Source organism: Saccostrea cucullata, unplaced genomic scaffold (genome assembly GCF_032062105.1).
Source record: "Saccostrea cucullata isolate Sc308-1 unplaced genomic scaffold, CSIRO_AGI_Scuc_v1 ctg2604, whole genome shotgun sequence".
Lineage (NCBI taxonomy): Eukaryota > Metazoa > Mollusca > Bivalvia > Ostreida > Ostreidae > Saccostrea > Saccostrea cuccullata.
In genome coordinates, this window is record NW_026936707.1 from 13,641 (window position 1) to 30,143 (window position 16,503).

The 16,503-nt window shown below is 32.1% G+C and overlaps 1 protein-coding gene across 1 annotated transcript in view; it reads left to right on the plus strand.

Moving 5' to 3' along the window:
• The window catches only part of LOC134246308 (stabilin-2-like), a 38,251-nt gene that overhangs the window by 2,029 nt on the left and 19,719 nt on the right, over window positions 1-16,503 (plus strand). The window contains exons 2-15 of the mRNA XM_062728630.1: window positions 1,457-1,542; window positions 1,783-1,852; window positions 2,083-2,178; window positions 3,898-3,924; window positions 4,608-4,828; window positions 5,053-5,186; window positions 5,352-5,412; window positions 5,625-5,789; window positions 6,264-6,410; window positions 11,822-11,968; window positions 12,254-12,316; window positions 12,444-12,557; window positions 12,927-12,977; window positions 15,341-15,421. Of these exons, the coding sequence (XP_062584614.1) occupies window positions 1,457-1,542; window positions 1,783-1,852; window positions 2,083-2,178; window positions 3,898-3,924; window positions 4,608-4,828; window positions 5,053-5,186; window positions 5,352-5,412; window positions 5,625-5,789; window positions 6,264-6,410; window positions 11,822-11,968; window positions 12,254-12,316; window positions 12,444-12,557; window positions 12,927-12,977; window positions 15,341-15,421 (1,463 nt within the window). The remainder of the gene's footprint in view (window positions 1-1,456; window positions 1,543-1,782; window positions 1,853-2,082; window positions 2,179-3,897; window positions 3,925-4,607; window positions 4,829-5,052; window positions 5,187-5,351; window positions 5,413-5,624; window positions 5,790-6,263; window positions 6,411-11,821; window positions 11,969-12,253; window positions 12,317-12,443; window positions 12,558-12,926; window positions 12,978-15,340; window positions 15,422-16,503) is intronic.

The window sequence follows — 16,503 nt, forward strand, 5'->3', positions numbered from 1 at the left end:
CAGCCTTGTATACTGTTGTGTTAGCCAACTAAAATACAGCACTGTCAAAAAATGAATTTGATTCAATTTATCAAAAGCACGTACAAATGTCATTTTTTTCCCCTATTGAAATTTTGGAGAAATATTTTGAAGCAATGTATAATGTCAAAATTTCTCAATCATTTTTTTGAATTATTCCTAACAGAATATACACATTATATTTCGATCCAAACGATACAGAAAATTCAAAGTTACGGAAAAAATCGTATGTTGGATAATTCCCTGCAAACATATTTGCTTTCCCTGCTTTTATTGTGTCCCTTTCAAATAAAAGTTAAGTCCATGGGTTCACGGATACAGCATACATTAGGTGAAATGCGCACACCCTCCATTTTCCTCTCTTCTCGTGCAAACTGATTCAAGTACCTTCTTAAAAATCCACCTTTTTTTTTAAAAAAAAATCATCTTTTAAAACTCTTTATCTCTGACGACTGCAGTACATGTATACATCTCTTACTTCGTTTTTAATGTCGCATTTCAATAACACAATAAAAATCTGTGACATCAAAGCCCATCGAAGAACTGTCTGTATGTTATTAATTAAACTGAGATTTTAAGAACCCTGAAATAAATTGATCAATATTCATTACAGCACGGTTAAACAGTCATCTTTATCAGTTAAGACTGAATAAAATTCAATCACGTCTATCCCGTTGACAAAACTAATCTGACTGAAACGTACGTTGTCCGTGGAAATATATATACTGCGGATGCATACTCCCCGTCGAGGCCTCATATAGGAATTTGGATGCTGCACAGCTATAAAGTGGGTGGCGGTGCTTTTTCTTGATTTCTCTAAATAATACTTATTTTAACTTTAAATTGTTTTATTTGCTAAAATTATCAGTCAGAGTGTATTTTTTCTTTACAGTACGTTTTCTTTTGTGTTTCCCAAAATTTCTCTAATTTTGAAGTAAATGAAAATAATATCATGTATGTATTGTTCGAGCATTTAAGTGCCTGTTTATTTGTCTAAAGAGGGAAAAGGGTATATGGAAAAAACATAAATATTAAACAAAATAACAAGAAATATTAAGTAGAAATGAATCGTAAGAAGTGCCAACTTAGAAAGCGTTTTGTAAAAATTCTAGACATAGAATCTCAAATCGCCACATACAATCGATAGTTTAATGTTTGAACTTTTATTTAATTGTACTCTCGTGCTTGCACTTTTTGATTAAAGGTAGGCACGAATTTGAAAATTACCTGTGTTATTCTTAAAACAGAAGATAAAATATCCGAATTGCATTGCGATTTCCATATATGGTAAAAAAATTTGGCTGCCATATTGAATCTAGCTATCCTCCAAAAACAGAGGCCGCCTAGACCTGTTTAACGTACATATAGGCTCTGCCAAGTCAATCCGTGTTGATTGTTTGTTTCAATTTACATATATTTGCTATAATATATATTACAGCATGCCCAAAATATAACTGGAAAATATGTAATAACAAAGGTACCTGTAATGACACCATTTCCGGAAATGGAGAGTGCGCATGTCAAGTATGTAAATCAATCATTTCTTCCATAAGTTTTTGTCTAAAATATAAGTTCCATATCAAACTTCAGCTTTTTTATAAACGGTGAAAGTAAAGAAAAGATTTGGTTAAATGCATGCATACAATTATCTTTCTATATAATTATTATGTTATAATTTAAGTAATAATGGACATCTCGCAGAGCATTTTGATAAAAGAATTTTATTAAAGTTTGTCAGTTATAATTCTAAATGTCCTGTTTTAGGCAAACTTCACCGGTTATGCCTGCGAAAAATGCGTGGATAGCAATGTATATGGCGAAAACTGTAATGAAAGTAAGATTATACAAGTGTACAATTTATGCAAGTTACTCCTTTAATTTGCATCGTTTAGATATACACGCAGATCTTACATTATATACCTTGAAATTTGCATGTTAAGACTTTCAACGATTTTAATTGCTGCTCTGTATCATCAAAGAAGACCTAACAAATTATTCTAACAGTTATGTAACACTTTTGGATTATTAAAACATTCAATCACATTGTAAAAATCTATCTTTTAGCCTGTAGTTGTGTAAACGGAGTCTGTGACAGTGGAATGCAGGGTTCCGGATTATGTGAGTGTTTCTCGGGTTGGAAGGGAGACAATTGTGACGAAGGTAAATATAAACAATAAGCGGTTATTCTGGTTGCTGTTGTTGGTGGTGGTTATGATGGTAGTTTGAACATATTTCACTGCAATTTAAAATTACTTCTACATAATGACAACTTCTGAAAACTAATTATCAACACACCTTCAACCTAAATATACAAAGGACAAGGTTTAGTAACGACTGAATCTGGCCCCTTATTTGATGGGAAATCAGAACAGAGTTAAAACATTGATAGCTACAGAGTGTGTTGTGAATAAGATGCTTGTTTGAAAAGCAGTTCTTATTTTGATTCAAAGCTTACACGGAGACCACAGGAGGGTGCAAAACATTTCCCAAAATTCCTCAATTTTGTAGAATTTCTTCAATTTTGAAATATTTTTCAATTCGGGAAAAATAGAGCAAAGGTTTGCTCATTTGAGATTTTTATATACAAGATGCATCTGATGCTAGTGTACGGAATTATATATAAATTTGGTAGACAGGCAACCTTGTGCTCTAAGTTTTCTGATACAAATTGATTTTTTAAATCGATGAAAAATTAAATAAAAATTTCGAAAACTTATATTTTCTCACCTTTCTGTGACCCCTTTGTATACCATATCCTAGAACCAATTTGAAAACTCTTTTTGTAGCAGGATGACAACAGGTTTTTATGGATAAACTGTTGCATAATTCTTAAGAACTTCACAAACCATGGACCCAAAGGGGGTCTTAGCGAATATTGCCTTTAATTTATGATGGAAAAATAATGCTGAATGATTTAAGAAATAAAGTCCGCGTTTTCGTGAATGTTCATGTTGCAGAATAACCTCCGAGGTATATGTTACTTTGAAAGATAAAAGCCGAGGCTTTTATATTTCAGACAATATTTCGAGACCGAAAAGGTTATTCTGCATCATTCACGACAATGAGGACTTTATTTCTAATCTTCCATGTCTACTAAAATCGCTAAATACGGCTGATCGTTTTCTCTATAGAGAGACAAATTAGGTAATTTTCGATTACGCTGTTCCATTTAACACCAGAGGTAAAATTTGTTTGCTTATCTGTCTGGAAAAAAGGCGATTTGAGCTTTCGTTACATCAAAAATAGCCTTTTTAAATTACAAATTTGTTCGTAATATGTTTTGATCAGTTATAATGAATATACATATGTATATTCCAGTTTAACTACTCTATTGGGACTAAAGTCACGTTGTTTAAATGTGTAGGGAGGTCCGTGGAATAGCCCCGCTTAGCTATAATAAACGACATTCATCAACAATTTACAGTGTTTAAATACTGCAAAAGACACACATCGATGTGGTCTTAACAAGTATTTCATTCTACAGCCAAACATGCATTTGAATTGTACAGATTTGATACGTGTTTCTGATCTGATAATTTTTTGATGGGGTTTGTGATTTATTGGAGAATAACACGGTTTTCTTTGATCTTTAAATAATCGTGGTAGCATAAGAAATACACGTATACATATACATGAGTATAAAAGTAAGATATTAGATTGCAAATATTTATGACAAAATATTTGGATTTCCTAAAATATGCAAAAAGTTGTACATGTATATTGTTCGAATTCCTGCCGATATAATTTTTGCACCTGCACCATACTTCAAAAACATAATTTTCCATTGTTACTTATAATCGTTTTTGATAATTTTTCTTATTAAAAAAAACTTTTACAGATGCATTTACTTAAAGGTACAGTGGCAATATTTTATTTCAGAGATTTCTGGTTGTGACTATAAGAACAGTGAGAACTCTAGGTGTATTGAAAGTTCTAAAACTCCTACTGCTTTGTAACATTTTAGAGAGGGATATAAACGCCACGGAACACACGTGTAATCAAAAGTACCTGCAACATATGATATCAGAGGGATATAAAGTCCACAAAGCACACCCGTAACCGTAAGTACCTGTAACTTAGGATACGAAAGGGGTATATACGCCACAGAACACATGCAATAGTAAGTACCTTTGATATAGGATACAAGAGGGATATATTTGCCACAAAACAAACATGTAATCGTATAAGTACCTGTAACTTAGGATACGAGAGTGATACATGTATATACGCCACAGAACACACGTATGTAATGTAGGATACAAGAGTGATATAAACGCCACAGAACACATGCAATAGTAAGTACCTTTAATATAGAATACTAGAAGGAAATAAACGCCACAAAACAAACATGCAATCGTAAGTTCCAGTCTGTAAAGTACTAGTATGTTATAACTTCTTAATCCCCTCCCCCGTATCGCTTCAGAGAAAGATTTCCTTCCGGAAATAGACTTAGACTTCTAAGTAGGATTACCGACATGTGAAAAAGTGACTCTAGAATAGGATTTTGCCTTTGAAAATCTTTATAACACAGAAAAATATTGTTTTTTGTTTTTAGAAGTAACTTTAAATATATACCTTCTATGTACAAGATCATTTCTCTTTTACAGCTGTTGATGTATGTGCAAAAGGTAAACATGAATGTAGCGAAAACGCCACCTGCACTTTTCTTGGACCTTCTAAATATAACTGCTCCTGTCTTGAGGGGTTCCGGGGGGACGGTTACGTCTGCACACCTATTGATCCCTGCCGGGATTTTTATGGAGGGTGTAACTTTACCACCTCAATCTGTACATATCGATCACCTGGTGTGGTATGTAAAATGTTATTTGACAATTCGTACAAGTCTTGAAATTGCTTGAAATTAAGCTTTGTCCAATTGTTCCAATTACTCAAATGAGCTGTAAATCTTAAATTTAAAGTAATTACGATTGAAAATAGCAGAATGCAAAGAATAGCTGAATTATTTTTTTTCAAAGTTAATCACAATCATCACAAAATAAAAGATTGAAACAATATTTTTTCTTTTCTTCAAAGAGAGAGTGCGTTTGCAAGGCTGGTTACGAAAGTTCCTCCAATGAGAAGTGCGAGCTCATCGATCTTTGTTTGACCAATAGCAGCCTTTGTGACAAAAATGCAGATTGTCAAATGATTGGTCCACTGGAACACGAGTAAATAAACTTTTTAAAAATATGTTGTTCAATATTTCTAATCGTCTGATATGAAGCAATCGCATTAAAATGTTAGAGAAATAAACATTGCCATTTTTACTTTTGATACCCAAATAAAACCTATAAAGTTATCAATTTTACAACGAGTCGTATAAAATTTTACAGATGTGTGTGTAATGAAGGTTATGCAAGTGATGGAAAAGTGTGTTTTAACAATCTAATGGGGGTAAGTTGTTTCTACTTTAAATAAACGTTCAATATAAATCAAGTGATCTACATGATCTACACTGTCCTTAAAGAAAAGGATGTGCTATAATACAAGATTCTTTTTTGCAATTCATTAATATACTAGTATTTGAAAAGGTAATTTTACATTTAACTTGGTTCCTAGGGTACAAGCAAAATTTTTTTAAATAGAAATATTATTTTCTTCGACAGTTGATAGAAGATATTCATAACGATGATCCAACTTTAGAGTCGAAGATGACCTGGGCCATCAAATTGGTGAAGAATATTTATCACGAGGAGTTCCGATATCACGGTCCATTTACCGTCTTCCTCCCAACGGACTTCGGATTCCGAACAATTTACAGAAACATGGATGTAAGTGAAAGTCGTAATTGTTACATTGATGTTTATGATATTTAACTTTTTTCGTATCTGTTGCAAGTGTTGGGGTTCCTACTGACGTATTTTATATGATGGATAAAAAATGCATCTCTTTTAAGCTATAATTATAGTTCCAACGTTGAAAGAACGATAAAAAACTTTTTTGCGATTTATTTCAGAATGGTTTTATTTTATTTTGTAAATAATATGCATTTAGTTAAAACTTATATTTTTTCTGTTCATAAATAGGATATGATGCATTTGTATTTCATTTTCAAAAAAAAATTAAAAAGGAATGTAATAATCAAGACCTCATATTGGTCTTTCAGTGTTGAAACTATGATTTATAAGGGATGTACATGTGTATTAAGGATTGATCAAATAATGTTTTTTGTGTGGCAGCTATACATGTACACTGTACTCTAAGACTTCTTTACATTTACATATTTCTACAATCAATAATTACAGATGGATGATTTTCTTAACAACACCGACAGAGCAGGTCAGGTTTTACGACAACATATCATTATCGGAAAGTGGACGATGGAGAATCTCACGCGGATGAATACATTTTATACACTTCAAGGAAAACAGGCGGAAATCCAAACAAAATCAGTTAGTTAAAAATAAATTGAACTTACTTTCAAATACAGTTTAAATCTCAAATACCATATGCATGTAAATGTACTTTTTTTCAATAATTTGGTACATTTTTACCACAAACTATAATTATATTAAAATTCAAAAATATCTGAATGCTGTAACTGAGTTCTGTAGCAAATCGTGGTTAAGGGGGATGTACAAGCCATATTGGATCTAGTCAGGTGTAAATTAAGAAATACCAAGAATGCGCTTAATACTCTACTAAACTAGCTCAAAGTTACCCAAAGAGCTAATGCACTAATTATCTACTGTTAGAGACCAAAATTAGTAAACAATTAAGTTTATTTTGTCTTAATTAGAAGAAAATTAATCATGTTAGAACTGCGCAGCTACAGCATTCATGAGATGAAAAATGCATTGAAAATGGAGTTAGTTTGATTCATTGATAATATGGCTACAACCATTTGTTTCGTTTTTTTTCTTGTCATTATCCATAATTCTTGAAAATTTGATTTTTCATATGGGTGTCTTCCTGAGGCCATGTGTTTATTTCGTCCGCCATTGTCTGTCACACAGAGTTCGAATAACAATGATTTTAGAATAAATGCGACCATAATAACACCAAGACAAGAAATTACTAAGTAATAATCATTAGGTTATATTACTTACTACTTTTATTTGTTGCATCGCATCGTCTGATTAATGAAAAAACGCGATTTTAACCTCACTCCAGCAAATCGGGAAAAACTTTTCTGTTTACAACTCGAAATTCCTCTATAATATTATTCCACTAAGCACATGGTTGGCATGTGCATATATCTGCTGTGGATAAATCCGTTTATTACCATGATTATATTTAATTTTTCATGGAACAAGTCTTGATAATTTGTTGGTTTCTTTAAAACTCAAGAAAAAAAGATAAAAATGTCCTAAACATATGTGTTTACGGTGGGTCTTTTTTCTGTGGCGAAAGAAGTTATTTTCAAATGGGGCACTGCAAGGAGGATGCTAAGCATTTAATTTGAAAATGTTAAACAATACGCAGTGCATGAAAAATAAATTGTAATTACATGTCTTACATTCGAAAAGTTGGTACATATGTCTATTTTGTTTAGAAGTTAGATAGAAAAAATAGGCATTTATAGGATTTCCTTCAGGCACCTCACATAAATAGCTAGAATGTTTGCAATGACCCACACATTGTATGGGGTCATGTTTGGACACAAAAACGCATCATGTCTCATTATGTTGACAACGTTGTAAGCTCTCGCTCATTGAACATACGAAGCTTGATAATTAAAATATAATGAGTTGTTTCTATAAAAATTTAGAAGCGAGCACAATGTTTGCAATGAAAGGTCCATTGCATATGCTATGTCTATCATCGCAAAAAAAGTGAGTGCTACCCCCCCCCCCCTTCCCCCGAAAATCCTTTGTTTGTTTTTCAAAATAGTGTCAAAGATTACAAGATCAGTTAGTTTTAAAAATAAATTGAAAAAAAAAATTGCATTACTAAGTATTTGATGGAACATGTACTAGCCTTATAATACCACTTGTTATAAGAATATTTGGTTGCCCTCTCTCCCGATCTACTGCCTAGAAATGGCCCGACTCATTTTTTTAACATCCCATTACACGATATTTTTTTCTTTTTCTTCCGTAAACAATTCTGTTTAAATTTTAAGGATTTTTTTTCTCACCTATAAATACGGACCCAATAATTTTTCCCTGAGTTGGGAGGACCACCAAACATCATTTTAAAGATGTTTATAGGTTGATTTTTTCTCTTTACTTTGTACAATTGTAATTTTGAAAATATGGGCAAATAGACAAAAAAAATTTGTTCAAACTAAATAAATTACTTCAAGCCACACTATAACACCTTTCCTCTTTTTAAAGTGTTCATATTATTTGAAATATTTTGCAACTGTAATTCTCTTCTACATTTAAAGATTGTTATGCCCCTCCATATTAAGAAGAGGTCTGGAAAACAAGATTATGTGCTAAAAATAGACCACGTGCTGCTATCCATGAACTACTTTCATGATTCTTTACACTCTTTTTGAAGACAACGATACCTTGTTTTGAACTTGAAATTATCATTTAAAAGTGCAATATGTAGACATTTTCTCAACAAATGGTTGTAGAGAGAACATTGATGCACAATTTGCATATTTTTTGTTTTGGATTTTTTAAGGGGGATGTACAAGCCATATTGGATCTAGTCTGGTGTAAACTAAGAAATACCAAGAATGCGCTTAATACTCTACTAAACTAGCCCAAAGTTACTCAAAGTGCTAATGCACTAATTACATACTGTTAGAGACCAAAATTAGTAAACAATTAAGTTTATTTTGTCTTAATTAGAAGAAAATTAATCATGTTAGAACTGCGCAGGTACAGCATTCATGAGATGAAAAATGCATTGAAAATGGAGTTAGTTTGATTCATTGATAATATGGCTACAACCATTTGTTTCGTTTTTTTCTTGTCATTATCCATAATTCTTGAAAATTTGATTTTTTATATGGGTGTCTTGCTGAGGCCATGTGTTTATTTTGGTCCGCCATTCCTCTGTCACACAGAGTTCGAATAACAATGATTGTAGAATAAATGCGACCATAATAACATCAAGACAAGAAATTACTAAGTAATAATCATTAGGTTATATTACTTACTACTTTTATTTGTTGCATCGCATCGTCTGATTAATGAAAAAACGCGATTTTAACCTCACTCCAGCAAATCGGGAAAAACTTTTCTGTTTTCAACTCGAAATTCCTCTATAATATTATTCCACTAAGCACATGGTTGGCATGTGCATATATCTGCTGTGGATAAATCCGTTTATTACCATGATTATATTTAATTTTTATGGAACAAGTCTTGATAATTTGTTGGTTTCTTTAAAACTCAAGAAAAAAAGATAAAAATGTCCTAAACATATGTGTTTTCGGTGGGTCTTTTTTCTGTGGCGATAGAAGTTATTTTCAAATGGGGCACTGCAAGGAGGATGCTTAGCATTTAATTTGAAAATGTTAAACAATATGCAGTGCATGAAAAATAAATTGTAATTACATGTCTTACATTCGAAAAGTTGGTACATATGTCTATTTTGTTTAGAAGTTAGATAGAAAAAATAGGCAGTTATAGGATATCCTTCAGGCACCTCACATAAATAGCTAGAATGTTTGCAATGACCCACACATTGTATGTAGTAATGTTTGGACACAAAAACGCATCATGTCTCATTATGTTGACAACGTTGTAAGCTCTCGCTCATTGAACATACGAAGCTTGATAAAATATAATGAGTTGTTTCTATGAAATTTAGAAGCGAGCACAATGTTTGCAAAGAAAGGTCCATTGCATATATGCTATGTCTATCATTGCAAAAAAAGTTAGTGCTAACCCCCCCCCCCCCCCTCCCCCGAAAATCCTATGTTTGTTTTTTTCAAAATAGTGTCAAAGATTAAAAAAAATTGCATTACTAAGTATGTGATGGAACATGTACTAGCCTAATAATACCACTTGTTATAAAAATATTTGGTTGCCCTCTCTCCCGATCTACTGCCTAGAAATGGCCCGACTCATTTTTTTAACATTCCATTACACGATATTTTTTTCTTTTTCTTCCGTCAACAATTCTGTTTAAATTTTAAGGATTTTTTTTCTCACCTATAAATACGGACCCAATTATTTTTCCCTGAGTTGGGAGGACCACCAAACATCATTTTAAAGATGTTTATAGGTTGATTTTTTCTCTTTACTTTGTACAATTGTAATTTTGAAAATATGGGCAAATAGAAAAAAAAATTATTCATTAAATCTCCTAACCCACTCTGAATGATTTCATGCCTTTTCAACTGTTGCTGCTCTGTAATGAAAATTATAAATGCATGTTTATTTGACACAGTATACGAGGGGTGATCAAAAAGTAAACAATATCTTAGGTATTTGATATTTATATTATTGTTGAAATATTCAAGTATTTTTCAAAGTGTAAAATTTTAATTGAAGGTCTTTGATAGCATATTGCTTTATTAAAAACACATCCCTTTTCAAACTTGCTTTCACCGGGCAACATAACAAGTATCATATTTAACCATCTGCCTTCCTTCACTAAAACGAACAAATTCTTATACGCTACTTCAAAGGCATTTCTAAGATATACATGTGCCACGAGTTCCACTGAGACAACCATTTTTCGTCAAAAGTACCTAAATAATGACGTCATTTTCAGATTGTGACATCACAAACAAGGATCAAAACTTCAGCATATGCTATTTATAGAACTTGTGTTTGGCTATCTAATCTGAACTGTGGTTTTGTAGATATAGAGATATTTCGCGAAATTTTTGATAACGCTTCGTACTAGTAGGTACTAAAACAAGGTCATTCGTATCAATTTCATGTGTCTAATTTCTTTGTGTTTTATTGTAGATAATTAAATTTTAATAGATAATATAATTTATCTGTGGCAAACTTACAAACTCTTAATTTTTAACTTTGATGGTGCTCATTTTTCCTTGCCTGGAATCAAAGAGTTTAAATTTTTTTTATATCAATACGTAAACTATATATATATAACAGCTGTTCGATAATAATACTAAATAAAAATTACTTCAAGCCACACTATAACACCTTTCCTCTTTTAAAAGTGTTCATATTATTTGAAATATTTTGCAACTGTAATTCTCTTCTACATTTAAAGATTGTTATGCCCCTCCATATTATAGAAAGGTCTGGAAAACAAGATTCTGTGCTAAAAATAGACCATGCTGCTATCCATGAACTACTTTCATGGTTCTTTACACTCTTTTTGAAGACAATGGTACCTTGTTTTAAACTTGAAATTATCATTTAAAGGTGCAAAATTTAGACATTTTCTCAACAAATGGTTGTAGAGAGAACATTAATGCACAGTTTGCATATTTTTTTGGATTTTTTAAGGCTCTGCTGAATTCTGTAGCTGCGCAGTTCTAAGGAGCATATCAAAAGCATTTTTCTGCAAAAGTATAGATTATATATACACAACATGCATTCGGTTATGCATATTTATTGTATCTTTATCAAAAAGACTTAAAATTTGATCAAAATATAATGTATTTTAGCCATTTGAAGAAATGTTTACATTTTGCTCTCACTGCACTAAAAGTGGCCGTACATCCCCCTTAAGGCTCTGCTGAATTCTGTAGCTGTGCAGTTCTAAGGAGCATATCAAAAGCATTTTTCTGCAAAAGTACAGATTATATATGCACAACATGCATTCGGTTATTCATATTTATTGTATCTTTATCAAAATGACTTAAAATTTGATCAAAATATAATGTATTTTAGCCATTTGAAGAAATGTTTACATTTTGCGTTCACTGCACTAAAGGTGGCCGTACATCCCCCTTAATGTATTGAATTTTTTTCAGCGTGGGGGTATAACATACCGGTACAGACTTAGTGGATCCCGGGTGAAATCGTCAGTGATCAAACAGGACATGATAGCCTCTAATGGAATCATCCACGTGGTTCAAAAACTACTCACAAACCAGGCAGACGTCAAGGGAGATAGCACGGTATGAACTTATGACGTCACTCAATAGCAGTGTTGATCTGTATCAAAATGTTTGATATACATGTAGTATAAATGAGTCGTTAAATTTGAATTAATTGAGTGAAGTTGAGTACAAAATTAGAATAATTTCACTACACTAACAATAGTCAATGGTCATGACATTGTAAAAGGTATGTACAATATATTTTATTTGTTTACGATCAGAACTTTTATTTGATGCATGTATAGATATTTAATTTTAAAACTAAATGTATTACAGTATTTTTATTTTATTTTTTTTTTACAGAAATCTATCTTTAAGTTGTTAAAAAAGGACAGACGATATAACATTTTGAAGTCTCTCATTGTGGTATGATATGGATATCAAGAACATATGTTTTATTTTTTTTAAATTCATGATTATACAAAATACTCATAAATATCATATTCTTTTTATATACATCTAATAACACTTCACACTATCATTATTTCTTTAGAGAGCTGGCATAGAATCAGAATTTGAGCAGAAAGGAATAACTGTTTTTGCCTCAAGTAATAGCGCATGGAACAATTTACCACATGGAGTTATGGATTATCTCAAAAGTGACGAGGTGTTTTTGTGTTTACCTATTATATATTATAATATTTTCAACCATTTTTCACAACTTAAAAAATTTCACATCATTCAAATTAAAACTCTATTATACATGAATAGAAGACTTGAATATTGTATAAATACAACAAAATGCTATGCTGTATCGTATATAATATAAATATTAAATAAATTGCCAAATAATTTATGCAAAACATAAAATAAAGCTTGCAACTGAATTCAAATTGCTGATAAAGAGTTTGTTAATTTTATCAATTTTACTGTTTTTAAAATAAAAATCTTTTAGTTAAGATCACTTAAAAATATACATATTAACATTTTTAATTTTTTTCTCTCTGAATGTCATTGATATGCATTGTACTTATAGGGCCAAACCACACTGAAGCTTATTCTGAGACATCAAATTGTAAACGAAACGGTAAGTTAATAATTCATACCTAAAGGGAACATTCCAATATATGGCACCTGCACTCTCTATAGATGTCATGGACACCAATTATCTTCCTCAATATGTTTTATATTCCTTCTGGTTCGAAGTATAACTTATTGAAAAACTTTAACATGAGATTGACAAACTTTACTGTTGCCCTCAATTTAACATTCAGGTACATTATTTTATCCTCTCTTGTGTCAGTTCCATATACATGAAGCAAGGTGAACTCAAAAGACACCACAGAATATGCCATACCTGTTTCTTGTTTGGTTTTTCTACTCCTTACTGTAAAGAGGGAAATTTTCGCCTCCGTTTTATCTTCGCCTATCCCTAATTTTGGTGAATTCAATACAGCATATAATTTCTAAAGGAAAACTATGACTAGGCGAATTTAAAATGGGGTAAAATCGGTTGTAATGTGAAAGGGCCAAAATAACACCAGTAGAAAATAACCCTGTATACATAAACTATTTTGAAGTTTATATGATTGTTATAATGATCTTATTAGTAATGAAGGATATAAAGATATGAACAGTATTCAATATAAAAGTCCATAAAACAAGTATAAAATAGGAGCATTGCAAACATGGACCTACAAATCATCAAGGGTGCCATGGAGAAATGAGCATCCCCTGCTGAACGGTCACACTAGCCGTGTGCTAGCGCTCCTTGTTATGATCGGGAAATAACGGGAAAATCCGTCTTCAGTTCAGTGTATAAATAATGGACTAATAATTAGTATGAAAAACGTCATTCAGCATTTCACTCAATATATTATATTTGCTGACAAAGTCATTATATCGATCATAGAACTTACGAAATGATGACTTTAAGCGAGACTACTGAAATTTTTGTTTAATCAACTTGTTTGTCAATAATTTACCTCGTTTTAAACATCGTTCACATGTAGACTATGCTCTTGTGTATCGAATCAACTGAGATATTTAAACTCTGTATGAAGGTGATGAAGGTATATTGCTGCATAAGTAAGGGAAGTTGACGATAGAAAACTTAAAGTCATCACGTTTTTAACAAAGTGCTTGGTTGTTAGATTACCATTAACGTCTTTTTCAAGTAAAATATCCAAGTATGAAACAAATGTGTCAGACTCTGTGGTATTCTTTTTATCTCAAGCTCACCAAGATATATCGAGATACGAATGGAAATTACCATTGTTAATTGTCAACCTATGTATCCAAATGTCGAGTTGAAGGCCACAGCAAGTGTTTTCTTTTTTTCATACATTTTGCGCAAGATTTTGAGCAGTTTCAAGAATTCTCACAAATTCTGCTTCATATGAATACAAAATTAGGTTTGCTAATAACAGAGTGCAATTGGTACCCATGGGAATTCCAACAGGTTGTTGGAAGACCTGGTCTCCGAAGACCACATAGATATTATCAATCAGAAACTCAAGCATCTTTTTGAAGCCAACTTCAGAGTACTTGTGCGCACAATCAACATGTTTTAACAAAATAATTTTGCAAAGACCATTGACCAGGTAAGTAAATTTACGAGATTCATTTTATTGAAAAAGCAGCTGTCAATGATATTAAAACGTCTGGACTTTAATTTATCGTGGGGAATGGTTGTGTATAACGTTGAAAAGTCCTAAGTATTTAAGCTGCTGATTTTGGTAAAATCTTGTGATTTCAAATTGTCCAAAAGTTATTTGAAATTTTTTAGTATCCACATCTGATTCACACCACTTCTTGAATATATTGTTGCAAAGTACTCTTGAAGTTTTTCCTTCACTAATGCCAATATCTTAGTGAGGAATAAAGAAAAAAGTGTGAGATATAAAAAAAGAGTTTTCATGCTCAAAACTCCATTGAAAGAATGCAAATCAGAGACCAAGAAAACACTGACTTCTAAGAAAAAAACATCAGAGTTGGGGTCAGGTGCCATGGAGGTATAAGTACCCCCTATAGACTTGTCAAACCCACTATGTGCTCGCTTTATCGGGATACGGAAAAAACCGAACACGATGTAATGAGAAGATAATGACATAACAATTTGATATATATACAACAACAAAGCTCTGGACAAAAAAAAAACAATTTAGTTTCTGAAACTAAGAATTACAATGAAAATTACGATAAAGATTTAAAATAATTTTGCACTAAAAGTTGTTTCTTAATCATGGACATTGTAAAACCTAGAATTATTATAAGACTCAGTTTAATTTTTTTCTTCCAGCAATAATCTGAGACATTTGATCGTCTAGAATACTGTCTATATAACATGTTTCTGCATCGTAAATTTTATGTTTAAACATATACATGTATACCGGGTATTCCCACTCCCCATCTCAAAAATAAGACTATCAGAATTTCATTATTTTACAGATTGAAGTGGCTGATTTAATAAACAGAGGAACAATAAAAACTCGCAGTCAATCACTTGTAGCTGTTTTAGTTACAACACAGGTTTGAATCGTGTTATATAGAACTCTTAAAAAATCAAAATGTGCTGAATTGCAAGTTTTTAAAACCCTTTATGGTCTCTAAAAATTGATAAATTTTTAAATAGATATAGAACTAGTGCTAATTGTAACGGAAACCGTTACAGATGTTCCCCAAACGCTCCCCAACTCCCTTTTGGTGCCATATCCCCTGTAAGCTTCATTTAATAAGACAAATTCTGTGCATTTTTGACTTTAACATCGTTTTCCCAGAAGGATACCAATTATATTCAAATTTTAGCATTGCACCCGTGCGCATGTGAATGCATGTGCGTTATGACCATATCATCTTGTGTACATAATCTATCTATTTCAATATACTTTATATTAAAGCAGTATTGAAAATCACTCATTCAAGTGTATTTTTAATTTCACTCGTTCCAAATGCACGCACGTGCGTGCATGTGCATGATGACCATACCTTCTTATAGGAATCCCTTATATCTATCTATGTTTTAAATCCCATCCTGTTTGGTTGAAAAACAAGGGAGATATAGCCATTTAAAGTTTCAATCAATCAGATTGCAGCACACGTGTGTGCGCATGCTTTCATGAAATTTCTTATAGATTATGCTGTAGACCTTCATAATGTATAACCATGTTCAAATTTTCAATGGATTTTGGTCAAAAACAAGAAAAATACTGAGACTTTAGTTTCAGCCAATCAGAGCGAAGCGCACATGCATGCACGTGAGGTCTTGCTATTTTGACCATGTCATCACGTCTATATTACTATTATATACTTATATTATGAGTTTCAAAGTATATAAACAAAAAATAGAAAAGTTACTGCTATATCTATTATATTGGTCATTTCACGTGTTGCACGTGCGCGCTCTTGCAAGCACGTGCGCGCAAAATGACCTTCGTTCCGCAAATCTACATAACGTGCCTACTGACCCTAAAAAGGTTTCACCTTAGTCAAATGAGAAGTTTACAAGATCACTCGCGGAAAAGATTTTCCCAGGAAGAAGAAAAATAAGAAGAAGAAGAAGAAGAAGAAACAGAGTAAAAACAATATGTTCCCCAACTTCGTTTGGGGAACAT